This window comes from Notamacropus eugenii, chromosome 2 (assembly GCF_028372415.1).
Source record: "Notamacropus eugenii isolate mMacEug1 chromosome 2, mMacEug1.pri_v2, whole genome shotgun sequence".
Classification (NCBI taxonomy): Eukaryota; Metazoa; Chordata; class Mammalia; order Diprotodontia; family Macropodidae; genus Notamacropus; species Notamacropus eugenii.
The window spans coordinates 299,655,894-299,671,711 of NC_092873.1; the positions used below are offsets into that span (position 1 = coordinate 299,655,894).

A 15,818-nucleotide genomic window follows, 5' to 3' on the forward strand; every position below is an offset into this window, starting at 1 on the left:
ATGAAGGCTGAAGAAATGGAAATAAGACCCATTTTTCTTCCATTATGAATTAGGCTTTTCTCATTTCATTTAAGACGTCAGTCGAATGAACATAAATTGTCTTTTTATGGAGGCATCAAGTGTGGGAAAGTGCTTCTAAGAAATTAATTCATCTCAGGAAGAGCAAAATGGGCGGGGAGGCGGTGAAAGAGGGTGGGTTCCCCGGGGTGGGGGGGAAGAAGGAGGGATTATGGAGATTTTGAACGTCCTTGCCCAATCAATGCAAAGAGAAAAACAAACCCAAAGAGAGTCGGCCCCAGTAAGGGGAGCACAGAGTTTGTCGCCCTGCGATTGCCTCGGAGCCTGAGCGCTGGTCTGCGAGTCTGGAGGTGGACTGTGACCATGGCCTTTGCTAATCTCCGCAAGGTCCTAATCAGTGACAGCCTGGACCCTTGCTGCCGCCAGATCCTGGAGGACGGAGGGCTGCAGGTGGTGGAGAAGCAGAACCTCAGCAAAGACGAGCTCGTAGCCGAGCTGCAGGTAACGTGGCAGCGCGGGAAGGGGCCCGGCTGCATCCTGGCAGCCCGGGCTAGCTCGGGCTGCAGGGCTCCGGGGCTAGGGACTGCCAGGGCCCTGGCTGAGACTGCGAGCGGCTCTGTGTGTCTGAACCCTGAGGGCTTTGTAGCCGCGGGGGGCCGGAGGTGCGGATTTTCTGCTGCGCTAGTCTTTAACCCCAGGCATTGTTGTTTGGGCGGGTTTTTAGCCCTGCTCCTATCTGGAGCCCGGGTGCCAGCTCTCCTTGCTCTTACTCAGATCACCAAAGACCCCGCTGGGGTCGGGGGAAGAATGGCAGTGGGAGGGGTCTTTGGACGTTGCTAGAGACTGGGGTGAAGTGCATGGCGTAGGCCAGGGGGTGAAGCATGTGGGAGTGAGGGGGTACATTTCACTGGACGCCGGGGGAGGTGAGTGCATCGTGTGGGCCTAGGAGTGCATCACGTTGGACTAGGGGGGTGCATCATGTAAGACTGCGGGTGCATCGCGTGGAACTGGGGCGGGGGACATTGCATGGGACCGGGGGTTGCATTACATGGTGTTTAGGGAGGTGGTACTTGGCATGGGCCAAAATGCTTTTCATTGACTGGAGGGGGATGCATAGCATAGGTCTGGGGGTGCGTGAATAGGCCGGGGGCAAAAGGGGGCGGGGCGGTGCTTGGCACCAGACAGTGAATTTCTTTGGCGGGAGAGGGTGCGTGGCTCAAGCCAGGGAGCAGGGTGTGTTAGCTTTTTCACTGGCCAGTTGGGCACCTCCTCGGCCTCGGGGGTCTCGGGGGCCAGCGATTCCCCCTGGCCCTACTTTGAGCCAGTGCACTCAGCTCCCTGGGGGGTGCTGGCCCAGCCCGGGCTGGGGCTGCTGCAGGGAGGGCGGCTCTTCCGAGCCAGGACAGCCCGGGGCTGCCTCCGTCTGATGCAAGAAGGAGAGGCACTTTCACTGGCCCGCGCCCTGGGCTGGGCAGGGGGGATGGGGTCTGGTACTTCCTCTGCTCCCGCATTGGAGTCCTGAGCACACGTCATCAATTAGCTTAGGGTCCTGCGGTCTGCGATCATAGATTTAGAACTGGAAGCCATCTTTGAGTTCACTCCCCTCATTTTACAGATGAAGAAACTGAGGTACACATAGGTTAAAGTGATTGCCCGGAGACACGAGGTTAGCAAGAGTGAGCCTTGGAGGACTTGAATCCAGGATTTCCTTCCTCCAGGTCCTGCGTTCTATCCCGTAGGCCAGGTACCTCTGGATGGCAGAATGAAATTGACTGTGTCAAGTCTTGCTAGCCGTAATTATCACCCCTTACCCTAAATCTAACTGCCCCAGGAAGTTTTGTGGGGATGGAGGAGAAGAGAGTGTGGCTGGTGACTTTGCACAGCCCTCCAATTCACTTGCAGGTCATGGTATCTCCCAGAAGACATGGTCCTCTTCCAGAAGGAAGGGCAAGCAACAACCTCTGACAGGCATAACTTCCGAACGTAAATAAATAATGCCATTCTTGGCTTTCTTGAAAGTCTAATTGCTGGCCACTTTCTCCCTGGAAAGAAATGAGAAAATGACTTGATTTGTTTTTGGTGACTTGGATCTAAACAGCCTGTGTTACCTCCTCCACCATTTTTTGCCAGTCCCCAGTCTCAGGAACATCAGCTTTTTCCAGTCCCTGGTTTCCCTCCCCCCTGCCATCCAGCCAGCTTGACAAGCCTTGGACCTTCTCTCTCACCCTCTTCAAGACTTTTCTCAAAATCTCCAGGTTTCTCAAGTCTCCAGGTCCGGATATCACACCACGTAGTTACTTAAACTATTCGCCAGGATTACAGCTCAGGTGAAACTATACCTGTGCCTCCTGAATACTACTTTGGGATACCTAAACATGGGCCATGCGTAGGTCTATATAAAGTTCATTCTAGAGTGTCCCCAGCACTGTGTTGGAACTGTAGGATTAGAAGTATGAGACCTGGTTCTTGATCTCTGCACAAGACGTCATTTACTTAAATGCCAAATTATATAATAAGTGCAGTCCTTAAATGGACATAGGATAAGAGAGATCCTTATGGAGTGTAAGTTAGAGAAGGTTTTGTCAAGGTAAAATGAGGAGTCTGAATAAGATTGAAGTTTCCTCTAGTCCTGGAAGCCATGAGCCCATGTATGTCAATTGACTCAAATCTGAACCAGCAGAGAAAAGTAGGGAGAGTCTCCTTAGGGAAACAGCAAGTCCTGAGTTCAAACCCAGCCTCAGACATTTCCTAGCCCTGTGACCCTGGGCAAGTCACTTAACCTCTGGTCAGCCTCAGTTTCCTCATCAGTAAAATTAGGATAATAGCACCTTAAATGAGGTAATGTATGTAAAGGGCTTACAAATGCTTTGTAAAGGGCTAGATAAGTTCAAGCTATTATTAGCATGAGAAAAAGACATAGGAGGCAAGAATCATGCTGATCACATTAGTTACAGGACAGTAAGTTCTGGGGAACACTGAGGTCAGTTCACCTGGAGTGTGGAAGAAGTGCACTGGAGGAGTAAGGGAAGATAAGATTGGACCAAGAGGACTGGGTCAGACAGCATTGAGAAAGCCTGGGTCTCAGTAGAGTTTCATTGTTTCTGTTAAATATCCAATCTCTCCGTTACATTCAAATGTGAGTAGATTAAAAGATTCTGTCACTACCCCCAGTATAGAGACCCCCTGGGCTTGTGGGGCCTCTTAAGATCTTGTAAGGAGCAAACTTTGCTCCCAGCCCTATTCAGACCACTTCAGAAGAGGCTTGGCTTCCTGGAGCACCACTGAATATTTAGCAGCCATTAACTTATTAACCTTTGCAATACCACCCTTCTCTCCTAGGACTAATGGCCACTTTCCTCCTGATTATCCCATAAGTTCAGAGTTGGCAGGGTCCTCCACGACCAACCCACTTCTGAAAACAAATTCCCTCTACATCTCTGACAGGTGGTCGCTGAGTGAATAGCTCCTGACTGACCTAGTCCATTCTGTTTTTGAATAGCTTTAGCAACTTTTTCCCCAACATCAGTCTTAAATTTGCTTCCCTGTAAATTCCACCTCTTGCCCCTCTGGAACCAGAAATATTAAATCTATAATATTTACATATGATAGCCTTTCAGATGCTTGAAGATTTCTCCCATGGCCCCCTGCACAGTCTTCTTTACCCCTCCTGGCTAAACAACTCCATTTCTTATATATTTCTCATATAGCATGAAATTGAAGTCCTTTCACCATCCCAGTTACCCACCCTCCTCCAGCTGTTGTCTAACTTTATCAGTGTCCTTTCTGAAATGCATGGCCTAGAACTGAACACTGTACTCCCAATGTGGGCTGGTGAGGGCAGAGTACACTAGTGCTTATCAGATGTCTACTTAATCTCGACCCTATGCTTATCTCAAGTGTTGACCTGAAAACTTGGTTAGAGAAAAGGCAACATGGCTAAATGCATACATTTTATGATTTAATTAATTAATTGATCAATTCCCCATAAAGAAAACAGTTACATAGCGCTATGGAGTCAGAGCTGACTCTGACTATCTAGTACAGAAATCATCTGTCTTAAGTACATTTTGCCATGAGAAAGAAACTCTCCTAATTAAGCAAATCATAAATTCAGTAAGACAGGACAATTAACAAAGCAATGTTAGTCAGGCCTTGGGATTTCAGGCTGGGTAAGCATATGTCTCAGTGATAAGGAAAGAAACCCCACCACTAGTAAGTGGCAGGCTTCCTCCCTTAAACAGATAATTGACATAGGAAAGGGTAAACAATGTTCAATAGAAATTATGATCTAAGATGTCTGTATTTTCTTTATCATTAATACGCCATAACATAGTATATGTCTATAGATCAAAGGAAAGTCCCGTTATTCAAGATATAGTGTCTTAGGTTAAAGGTCTCCTTAAGGAGTATAGAGTCGGCCTTGGCTGGCTTTTGCTGACATAGGAAGAGGCACTCTCTGAGTTTACTTCAGAGAGAACAAAGAGATTATTCCAAAATTTTATATTAAACATTATCACAAGGTAGCCTTCCATTGTAGAAAATGTGACCACCAAGTCACATCACTGCCTTGACAATCAAGGGATTATAGATGTAGGTCAAGAGGGACCTTGAAATTCCCCCTCCTCACTTAAGAGATACAGAAATGAAGCAATTTGTCTAAATTGCAAATAAGTAGCCTACTCAAGGTTTAAACCTAACTAACCCTGAGTGAACATTCAGCGCTCTTTCCATGCCGTGTTTTTGTGCCTTGTTCTGAATCCTAACCTCTGGATGTGACTTCTTAAAATCTAAGGTGACTGGTGAGCTCCCTATACATCCAAATTGATCTTTTTAGAGAAATGACCTTCTTCCTTATCATGAAAATTATTCTACTCAGTTCTTATAGTGTTGTTTTTGAGAACTTCCCATCCCTTTCAGTTTTTCTTTACCTGTAGAATTTTAGTCTGTGAGATTCTATTTATCTTTTGAAGCCTTTGAAACCTCTCTCTCCAAATCTAGGGCATACTTCAGACTCTGAAAGTCTGCTCTCTCTCTCTCTCTCTCTCTCTCTCTCTCTCTCTCTCTCTCTCTCTCTCTCTCTCTCTCTCTCTCCCTCTCTCCCTCTCTCCCTCTCTCCCTCTCTCCCTCTCCCTCTCCCTTCATCTCTTTCTCTCTCTGTCTCTTTTCATCCCTTTCTCTCTGTCTCTCTCTTTTTCTTTGAATCTTTGTCCTCTCTTCCTCTCCCCTAATCTCTCTCTCTCTGTCTCTCTCTTTCTCCCTTTCTCCCTGTGTCTCTCTATTTCTCCTTGTCTCTCTGCCCTCCTTTCTCTCCCTCTCCCCCTACTCTCTTCCTCCCTTTCTTCCCCCCACTTTCACTCTCCTCTCTTTCTCCCCTACTCTGTCCTTCTCTCTTCTTTTCCTCCTCTCTCTCCTCCCTCTCTTTCCCCCGTGCTACCCCCCATCTCTCTCTTCCTCCATCACAAGCCTTAATAGGGATTCCTCACTTCCCTCCAATGTTCCCATCATTTCTTCCCCATCATGCAGTTTCTTCTCATTGGCAGGAATTGCATCTAGAATTTCCCCTTCGTCGTTTCCTCTACTTTTTGGAGGATGAAATGATCATTAGGACAAGTCATGAGAGCATTAGTTGCTCTAATTGTGGCACAAAAATAGGTCCAGTTGAGGTCTGGATAACTAAATTTTCCCAGAATTACTACACCAAGCCTCTGCTCCATGCTCATGATCTATTTTCTTCTAGGAGTGAGTGGTGTCTGCACTTTGAGTATAAGAGAAGTCACTTAGCCATGCAGAAATACAAGCATCATGGGCTTATTTAACAATTCCCCTGGCTCTCCCTCTTCCTGGGAGTGAGATCCTCAGTTCTGACTTTCTTATATGTATCTCCTGCTACAGGAGATGTGTTTACCTATTGCTGAAATGGCCCACGGACCCAAAAACCCCCCAACACATCAGTGATGACTGGGAATCTCACCCTCTTAGATGCTGGTGGCTGCCGGACCATCTTAGAGGGAGGAGGAGACCTATGAAAGAAAATGGGACTTGGAATAAGACGAAGGGCTGGAAATTCTCTAAGGTTTCTGATTCTTTAGATGAAAGGTCAGGAACCCACAGCCCACAGGGTCTAACCCAGCAGATAATTGTATTTAAAAATGTGAGAGAGGGAAAAAAAAGTACTATTCTTAGCTAAGCCCTTGCATTGTCGTCTGACCAATTTTGCTTTCAATCCAGTTCTTCCAAGGCAGAAGCTTGATGGAGGTAAATTTTATCCTATTTTTCTCTTCCTTTTAGTATTTCCTAGATGGAGCAGTAATATTCCGTTCTCTGAAACTTTTTTTCTTCTTTGTCAAAATTTATCTGGCAAATGCTGATTAAATCTTTGACTTACCTAAGTGCCCCACTGAAGTCTAATTTTTACTGCCCAGATGTTGGTAGAAAGAAGGATTCCTCTAGTTTGGGGGACTTGGGGGGTTATTGGTAGTTGGGTTTGATTTTATTTCTTTTTGCATAAACCTTTTCAGTCCAGCTAGTACCCTACCTTGGCTCCTTCCTAAGCTGCTTGCCCTGGCGTGTTAGACTTAAGGAGGCAGTGTTGCAAAAGCATAATCAAATCACTCAGCATTTGAAAATAAACCTCCTGTTTTCACTGCCTTAATGGCGTAGATCCTTGACCAAAAACAAAAAGAAAAAAAAAAGGGAAAGAAACATTGAATGTGACATCGAGGTGGGGAGGGGGATGGGGATGAAGTGGGAGAACCTTGTCCCATTTCCCCCTTTCACAGACGAGAAATCTGATACCCAGGGAGGCTACATGACTTAGTGAATGGCAGACTTGTACTGGACTCCAAATCCCCTGAATTCTAGCCTATTTTATTTACTGGTACATCACTCCATTCCACACTCGGTAAAACAAGAGACAGAAGCCTACTTGCTTCCCATCCTGCATGTTATGAGACCTTTCATTATGTGCCTAGGCAAGAATATTCTTGTTCTGGGAAGATATGCATTAAATAATTCAAGATTGCATCAGAAACTTAACATGGGGACTCCAGAGTTTTTCCTCAGGCTACATGGTTAACCTACCACTTGCTAAGCTGGTTGGTGATCCTGGGAATTGAGGTAGCTCTTCTGCCTACCTCCCCTTCCATCTGGTTCATAGTAGGAATTTAATAAATGATTGATTGATTGACTGGTTCTGTCTAAAAATATAATGTTCTCCCAATTTGGAGTGGTTTTCCTATCTCTGCGAGTTAAAATAGCCTTCATGTGGCTCTTTAAAGTTGTCAAAGCACTTAACAAATACGATCTCATTTGAATTTCACAACAACCCTGGAAGGTAGGCACTATTATCATCCCCATTGTACAGATGAGGAAACTGAGGCAGACAACAGTCAAGTGACCTGTTCAGGGTTACATAGCTAGTCAGTATCTGAGGTCACATTTCAACTCAGGTCTCCCTGAATCCAGCCCCAGCATTCTGTCCACTTGACCACCTAGCAACCTAACTTTCTTCCAGGACTCAACTCAAGTATCACTTCACCACAAATGCTTCCTCTATGAAGATACCTCAGAGCTAAGAAGAGTGCATAGAGATGACTCTCTTGTGGGCAGCGGAGTGGCTAGGATGTTGGACTGAGTTAGAAAGACCTGAGTTCAAGTCCTGCTATAGAAATTTGCTAGCTGTGTTACCCTGGGCAAGTCACTTACTGTTCTCAGGATGTTTCTTTATACGTAAATGGGTATAATAATAGCATCTACCTCCCAGGGTTGTGGTAAGGATCAAATGAGATAATGTTAGGTGTGAATGTTTTGTAAACTTTAATGTGTTGTATTAGTGCTGGCTACTTATTTTTCTCATCCCCCAAACTTCCTGCCACTTAGACCTCTCCTATATACTAATCAAATTCTCTATCATGGACCTATTGTATTCCCTTCATCAACTAAAAGTCCCTGGAAAACAAAGACTATGCCTTTCATTTTTGTATCCCCAGTGGCTAGATCAGTGCCTTGTCCACAGAGTAGGAAATTCATTATATGTATTAATTGATATAATTTGAATTAAATTCCCTAGGCTAAGACACCATGTGCTATTTTCTTATACAAAAAATGGTATGTGTCTGGGACTTTAGAAAATCAGAGTTTGGGTTTCAGATATTTCTTCGCTGTGCTTTAGGACTGTGAAGGGCTGATCGTCCGCTCAGGGACCAAAGTGACTGCAGACATCATCAATGCTGCTGAGAAGCTTCAGGTGGTGGGCAGGGCCGGCACTGGTGTGGACAATGTGGACTTGGAAGCAGCAACAAGAAAAGGTGTACTCGTTATGAAGTGAGTATGGGTCAGGAGGCAGTACAGGGCTGGGCAGATTGTTGGACTCAGAGTCAGGAGACCTCGATTCACAGATTAACTGTGAGACTTCAGAGGGGCCAATTAGGACTCTTGCCTCAGTTTTCTCATTTGTTAAATGGGAGCAGTAATAGTTCTATCACCTCCTTCACAGGACCATTATAAGAAAATAATTTTGTAACCCTCCAAACACTGTATAAATTTGAATAAACAATAAATAAATATTTATATAAGTATTTTAATAAATATTATTATTTATTCAATAATAAACGATAGTAATGAAAGGATTTGATGGTGAGAAGATGTGGACCAGCAAACAATGGAAAATACTAATTGTTATAATTGGTTCCAGGATGGCTATTTCTGCTGGTCCTGCTGAATCGTAGAGTTAGAGCAAATGTCAGAGAATCATCTACTCTAGTTTTCTGTTTCCAGATGGGTTAATGTTTAGACCAAGAAGAAAGATGCAGTAATAATTGGAGTTTATGTAGGACTTTAAAGTTTGCAATTCGCTTCACCTAAATGATCTCATCTGATCTTCACAATCACCATATAAGTCATAAGTACTATCATTATCCACCTTTTAAGATGAGAAGGCCAAAGATGGTTAAATGAGTTGTCAAGGGACACACTAGGTAGTTAAGTGTCTGGGACAGGATTTGAACTCAGCTCTCCCTCACTCCAAATCCAATACTCTATCCACTGCTATCCATTTATGCTCACCCAGAAAGGCTGTAAATGAAGCAGGAGTTCTTCTTTTTGCCTTTTCTCTCTGCAAGATAGAGATGAAATCGGTACTTTTCAGAAATGGTCCAGAAACAGATTGACATCCAGTGTTGCTATTTGGAGAGAGAGAGAAGGGAGAGAGAGAGAGAGAGAGAGAGAGAGGAGGGAGGGAGGGAGAGAGAGAGAGAGAGAGAGACGGACGGACGGACAGACAGACAGACCTGAATCTCAATCTCATGTTAGTCCTTGGAATCAGTTCTGCTCACCATCTGCTCACCATCAAAGCATGTTCTTAGACTTTCTTTCGTCTGTGCTTATTGGGCTGCTATTTGCCTTGAGATGACCCTTCCAAGCCTTCATTCACAGTGCAAGGTTTACTTGGACAATTCCGTGTCAGATGTCAATAAAGATGAATAAGAATACTCAATATTACCCAATTACTGCAATTAGGAAGGCGTAAACTCCTGCCAATATACTCTTTGCCCATACCAGAGACAGCTACAATCAATGTATTTGAAGAGTGCTGTTTAAAGGCTGGTTCATTATATTGCTTTTGCAGAGTGTATTGCCCTTGAAGAAGGGAAGAAAACGTGCTCTAAAGGGTTTAGTGTTCCTTATTCATTTTCCTTGTTTGTCTTTATTTGTGTATTTGTATGTTTCCTTATCCCTGGGGATGTCTTATATACTGTACTATGAGTTGAGCTCTCAAAGGTCTTGAGCACCAAGAATTCCAAGGGTTTGTCAGGGTTAAATATGAGTCATAAATAATCCAAGGACTACCTCCTTGATAGTGTCTTCTAAGACCTTCCCTCTGCTTTCAGACACACCTGTCCTGGGACTCTTGCAGTTAGACATAACAGGACCCTGGCATATGCAGTATCTATCCTGTTCCTAGAAGGAATTAATGCCTCAACTCTACAAATTGTATATATTTCTCCATATTGTCTGAGTCAGGAAGTTAATACAGTCTTGTCAGTAAAACAATGAGTTGGAAGTCAGAAAGGTTCAGGTATGGGGAACCTGCAGCCTTAAGATCACATGTGGCCTTTTGGGTCCTTGGGTGTGATCTTTTGATTGAGTCCAAGTTTTACAGAACAAATCATTTTATTAATGGAATTTGTTGTGTGAAGTTTGGATTCAAAGGGCTGCACTTGAGGACCTAGAGGGCCACATGTGGCCTCAAGGCATCAAGTTTCCCTTGGATTAGGGCTCTGCCACCATTTTCTTGGGTGAAACATTTTAATTTTCTTGTAAATTCTACTTACAAATATGAGAAAGACCTAAAAGAAATTTCTCCTAGTTTTCCTCCAATCCATCTCAAAACAACTCTCATCCCCTCCTAAAAAAACTTCTGAAATAAAATTTTTCCTCTAGGACTTCATTTCCCCTTATATAAAACAGAGACTATTATTGTCTGAGGTAGGATTGTGCATAAAGAAGAAAGTCCTGAGACTAAATGATCTGCCAAAGAAGATGCCAAAGAGAATTGATGAGAAATAGTGAAGGAAAGAGAACCCAAAATAAGATGGAAATTTGACTCAAATTATTAACATTCTGCTTTGAGTGGGAACATCTACTACTAGTTCCACTGATGAGTTTTCTTTGCTTTGATTTTCAGTACCCCTAATGGGAACAGCCTCAGTGCTGCTGAGCTCACCTGTGGGATGATCATGAGCCTGGCCAGGTAAGTTTATGGTTTCTCTGTAATCTCATTTACCCATTGACCCAGTGCCAATAGTTTAGTGGCATTGAGCAAATCCACCTACAGAAACTTAGACGTTCTATAGCAATTGACCCTTGGACTGGCCATTATGCCACTTTGATATTGTCTATATCTGTATCCAAATTAATTGAAAAAAATTGTTAAATAGCTCATGGCCAAGGAAAAACTCCTCTAAGATGCTCCATGAGAGACCTCCTTTGGAGATTTTGTTGAACCTTTAAGTGATTCCTTCATAAATCTATCTATTCAGCTAGTTTCAAATCCCCTGACCTATACTATCATCCAAGCCCCTATCTCTCCATATTTTTCACAAGAATAGAATGAGATTTTTTTAAGTATTTTGCTAAAACCTCAGTGTGGGTTCAAAATTTGCCTTCTCTAGTTCATTTACTGTTTAAGTTTAGATAAGTCATTTAACCACCTGCTACCCCAGTTTCTTAATCTGAAAAATGAAGAGGTTGGGCTGGATGGTCTCTGAGAACCTTTTCGTAAAGCTCTAAATTTGTGATTCTATGATCTACAACTAGCTGGTAGGCCAAGCCCCTTGCCTCTCCTCTAGGGATTGAAGTTTCAGTTTTAGACTCTTCCTCAAGTATGTTCCCCAGAAATTCCCTTGGCATTTCTGACTGTAGGATGCCCTCATGCACCAGAGAGGCTGCCGGAGCAGGAGTTCTGTCCCTCCAGGCTCCTAGGATTGAACTTTTCCTCTTTCTGTGAGTTAAAATGATGGTGAGAAAGGCTGTGATTGTTCAGTTCCAGATTACATCTGTCCTTTCTAAGATGGTGGGGGTCCTAACTTCTGGCTGCCTTTAATTCACTTTTTCCAGGCAGATACCCCAAGCTGCAGCTTCCATGAAGAATGGAAAATGGGAACGCAAAAAAGTGAGTAACAGAAGGTGGTCACTCTTTCTCCCCCAGCCTCCTATATGAACATCAGATGTTTTCCTTTGCTGGTGACACTTGATATCCATTCGTTTTATCTATTCTGTTGTAGTTCATGGGGACTGAGCTGCATGGGAAAACTCTGGGGATCCTGGGTCTGGGGAGAATCGGGAGAGAGGTGGCCAGCAGGATGCAGGCCTTTGGGATGAAGGTAAGGAGCAAGGAGCCCATTTTCATGAGTCTTTTCCTACAGAAAAAGTGGTCACCTCAAAGCATCTATTAAGGACTTATTCCTGAATGTGTTCTTTTTTCCCAGAGGGCCATGTGCTATTTTCTCAGGTGCTATAGGATAAACCAACAAGACTGCTCACCTTGGTACACCTGTGCAAAAAGGGTAAAGGGAGTCAGTTGGTGCCAGGAACTTTGGCATCCTTAGATATGGTTCAACTCAGACATAAAATCAGTACCCCAAAGGATGAAGAAATGGGACTTAGATCTCCTAAATTCTCACTTTCATTAATTAAGAAAAACCCTTCATTTGATCATCTAGTAGCAGGGGAGCATTCTGCTTTTTAATTTTCATAGACTACTTAGGAATATTCTGCATGGAACTTTGTAATATCTCACAATGAGGCTCAGAACCTGATAAATGCTGGTACGAGACCACCATTTTGTCTAGAAATGTTAATGTCATACCTACTATTTCCAACAATGTTTTTGTGATAGTAAAACATGCCAGTGGGAGTTATGATAGTAAACCCCCTGCATCAGAGTTCTCATTCAGAACTTGAGTAATTATAATAAATCCAGTTCTACCTGAGATTGGGAGGAAGTCTGTGCCAATAAGGAGCATAGGGTAAGTCTGTTTGGCTTTCCTTCCTACCGGAACAAGGTGAGATAATCTTGGAAACCATTACTGATGCCCTATAATGATTCCATTTGGGACTGCTATAAACCACACCTCAACCCATGAAGATGCCCCAGTTTTTCTGTCTCCAAAAAAACAGCAAAAAACCTTCTTGATATTCCATGCATAGAAGAATGCATTTTCTAGCTCCATGCTTTAGCACTGACAGTCCCCTATGCCTGGAATGTTCTTCTTCCTCCCCTCTGTTTTTCTTCCTTCAAGACTTGTCTCATATCCCATCTTTTTCATGAGGCCTTTCCCCATATGGGCCCTCTCAATATTAATGCCTTCCCTTCGAGATTTTTCCACTTCTTACTCTGAGGGGCCGCTAGGTAACTATAGTGCAGTCAGGAAGACTAGTCTTCAGATTTGAACTAGAGTTCAAATCCAGCCTCAGACACTTAGCAGCCAAAGTGACCCTTGGCAAATCACTTCACCCTCTTTGCCTCAGTTTCCTCATCTATAAAATGAGCTAGAGAAGGAAATGGCAAACTGCTCTAGTAACTCTGCCAGGAAAACCCCAGATGAGATTAGGAAGAGTTCGACATGACTGAAACGACTGAACAACAACATTCATCTCTGAATCATTTTCCAAATCCCATTACCTTGACCACCAATGTTTCTTTGGGTTGTAGATAAGGAGACCCTGCTTCCACTTTCCAAACCTTATTTTGTCAATCTCCCTTCTCTTTCTTTTCTCAGGCTAACTGATCAGCATTTATTATTATATTTTTAAGATTGCATTATTACAACAAAACCTCCCTTATCTTTCCACATTGTTGCTCAGCTAAGGGGGAGATGATTGATTTCTCAGGTCTGCCTCTTCTTGCCCTGGACACCTTCTAGTTTCCTCTGTGGTATAGTGGAGAGAGCACTAGCCCTAGAGTCAGAGATTCAAGTGCTGCTTTTGACATTTACTACCTGGATGACCTGGGAAAAGTCACTTAACCTCAGTTTCCTCAGTCGTTAAATAGAATTTGATTAAATGTCCCCTGAGGTCCTTCCTAGTTTCAGATCTACAGTTTTCATTTAGGTTTCAGAGGAAAAAGGAATTTTTCCCTTTAAATGAAAAACACTTAATTTTCTGTGAGGTTAAGCTTTAGTTACCTGTGACTATGATACATCCTGCTCCTTCTTCTGCCCACTTGTACAGATACATAGGGGGGAGAAAGATCATTATATCTGACCATTTGAAAGCACTTTAAAATGGGTTTTATTTAATATGCTTGTTTAGTTCCTAAATGTTTTAGCTGGTTCCTAGATGTCTTATCTTCTTATTAGAAGAACAACACTTTGGGGACCTTTTTATTTTTAAACTAAAAAAGACTGCCTCTCCATAAAGAAGGGGTAAAATGTGCAGAATAATACCTAAACAATCATATATAGTCAATGTGTTGATTTGTTTGATTTAATTATACTTCATTAGCGGAGCTGGGTGGGGTAAGTTAGGCAGGAATCATTGGGAAGTAACAGTAATGTTAAAAAAAATTATGTATGAGAGCATTAAGAAAACATTAAAAATAAAAAGACTGACAGAAGCAATGGGGGGCAGGATAGGATGGAGGGAAATATAGTTAGTCTTACACAACACAACTATTATGGAAGTCATTTGCAAAACTACACAGACATGGCCTATATTGAATTGCTTGCCTTCCAAAGAGAATGGGTGGGGAGGGAGGGATGAAGAGAAGTTGAAACTCAAAGTTTTAGGAACAGCTGTTGAGTATTGTTCTTGCAACTAGGAAATAAGAAATACAGGTAATAGGGTATGGAAAGTTATCTTGCCCTACAGGACAAAAGAGAAGATGGGAATAAGGGGAGGGAGGGATGTTAGAAGGGAAGGCAGACTGGTGAGAGGGGCAATTAGAATGCTCGGGGTTTTGGGGTGGGGGGAGGGGAGAAGTGGGGAGAAAATTCGGAACCCAAAATTTTATGGAAATGAATGTTAAAAACTTAAATAAATAAATTTATGAATTAAAATATAAAATAATAAGACTGAGCTCAAATGGGGAATTTCTGAGCTTCAGAGAACAGAGGTAGCAGGAGAACTGAAGTAGAAATCTGATATGCCTGGTGTACGTGCAAGATGTTGGACTTTTACCATATTTGTGAAGACAAATATGGTTCATTGAGAGAACAGACCTTCATAGATAGCACATCCCCTGCCATGACTCTGGGCCCCAAAGACAGCCTGGAACTCCAGCTGGAAATGTCAACCACGATGAATTTTAAATGCTAAACCAAAAGCCCAGCCTCCATTCCTGCCTGAATAATTGAAAGTCAGTTTTTAACCAAGGTACAAGTGACTACAAGTCAAGGAAATCCTAGAAAAAATTATGGTATTGGGCCATCAAGAAGACCCGAGTTCACATCTTACTTTGTATACTTACTAGACCTGTGACTCTGGGCAAGTCGCTTAACATGTACCTCAGTTTCCTGAACTGTAAAATGGGAATACCTGCCTCCTGGAGTTGTGAAGATCAAATGAGATAATATTTGTAAAGCACTTAGCACAGTGCCTGACACATAAGTGAAGTTTTTCCTTTACAGAAGCTTTGGTTTCCCAAGAGGAACATTCATGGATAAAGGTCAGAGGAAGAAAAACAGGAGACACTGGGAGTTCTAGTAGCTGATGGTTCCTTTTCTCTACATTGAGGACCAAAAGCAGATGTGGAGGAGACCATGTGTAAACAATGTGTACAATAAAAGATATACAGGATAAATGGGGAAATCATCAACAGAGGAAAGGTACTAACACTAAGGGGGATCAGGAAAGGCTTCCTGTAGAAGATGGAACTTTAACTAGGACTTAAAGATGCCTATGAAGGCAGGAGAAACAGATGAGGGAGAGTGTTCCACGTATGGGACATAACCAGTGAAAACCATCCAAAGTCCAGAGATAGAGTATCTTGTTCAAGGAATAGTAGTAAGGCCAGTGTCACTGGTTCACAGAGTATATTAGGGGTGAGTAAAGTCTAAGAAAACTGGAAAGGTATGGGGGAGGAAAGAAGTTATGAAAGGCTTTGAATGTCAAACAAAAGATATTGAATTTAATCCTGAAGCTGAAAGAGAATTATTGGAGTTTATTGAGTATGACTAGGGGTCTGCCCAGACCCAGATCTTATCCTCTGGTTCATAGCGTCCATTGATTGTTAGTCAGCCAACCAATATTTACTAAGGACCTACTGTATGCCAGGCAACCTAGATGGCACAGTGGATACA

General features: G+C 43.1%; 1 protein-coding gene across 2 annotated transcripts in view; it reads left to right on the plus strand.

The window, feature by feature from the left end:
• Positions 1–246: 246 nt before the first annotated feature.
• The window catches only part of PHGDH (phosphoglycerate dehydrogenase), a 35,729-nt gene continuing 20,157 nt past the window's right edge, over positions 247–15,818 (plus strand). The window contains exons 1-5 of one of the 2 annotated variants that reach the window (XM_072644525.1): positions 247–519; positions 8,189–8,340; positions 10,703–10,768; positions 11,635–11,689; positions 11,802–11,900. In XM_072644525.1, the coding sequence (XP_072500626.1) occupies positions 382–519; positions 8,189–8,340; positions 10,703–10,768; positions 11,635–11,689; positions 11,802–11,900 (510 nt within the window). In that variant the 5' untranslated portion in view covers positions 247–381. The remainder of the gene's footprint in view (positions 520–8,188; positions 8,341–10,702; positions 10,769–11,634; positions 11,690–11,801; positions 11,901–15,818) is intronic. The other variant, XM_072644526.1, reaches the window with a different exon arrangement.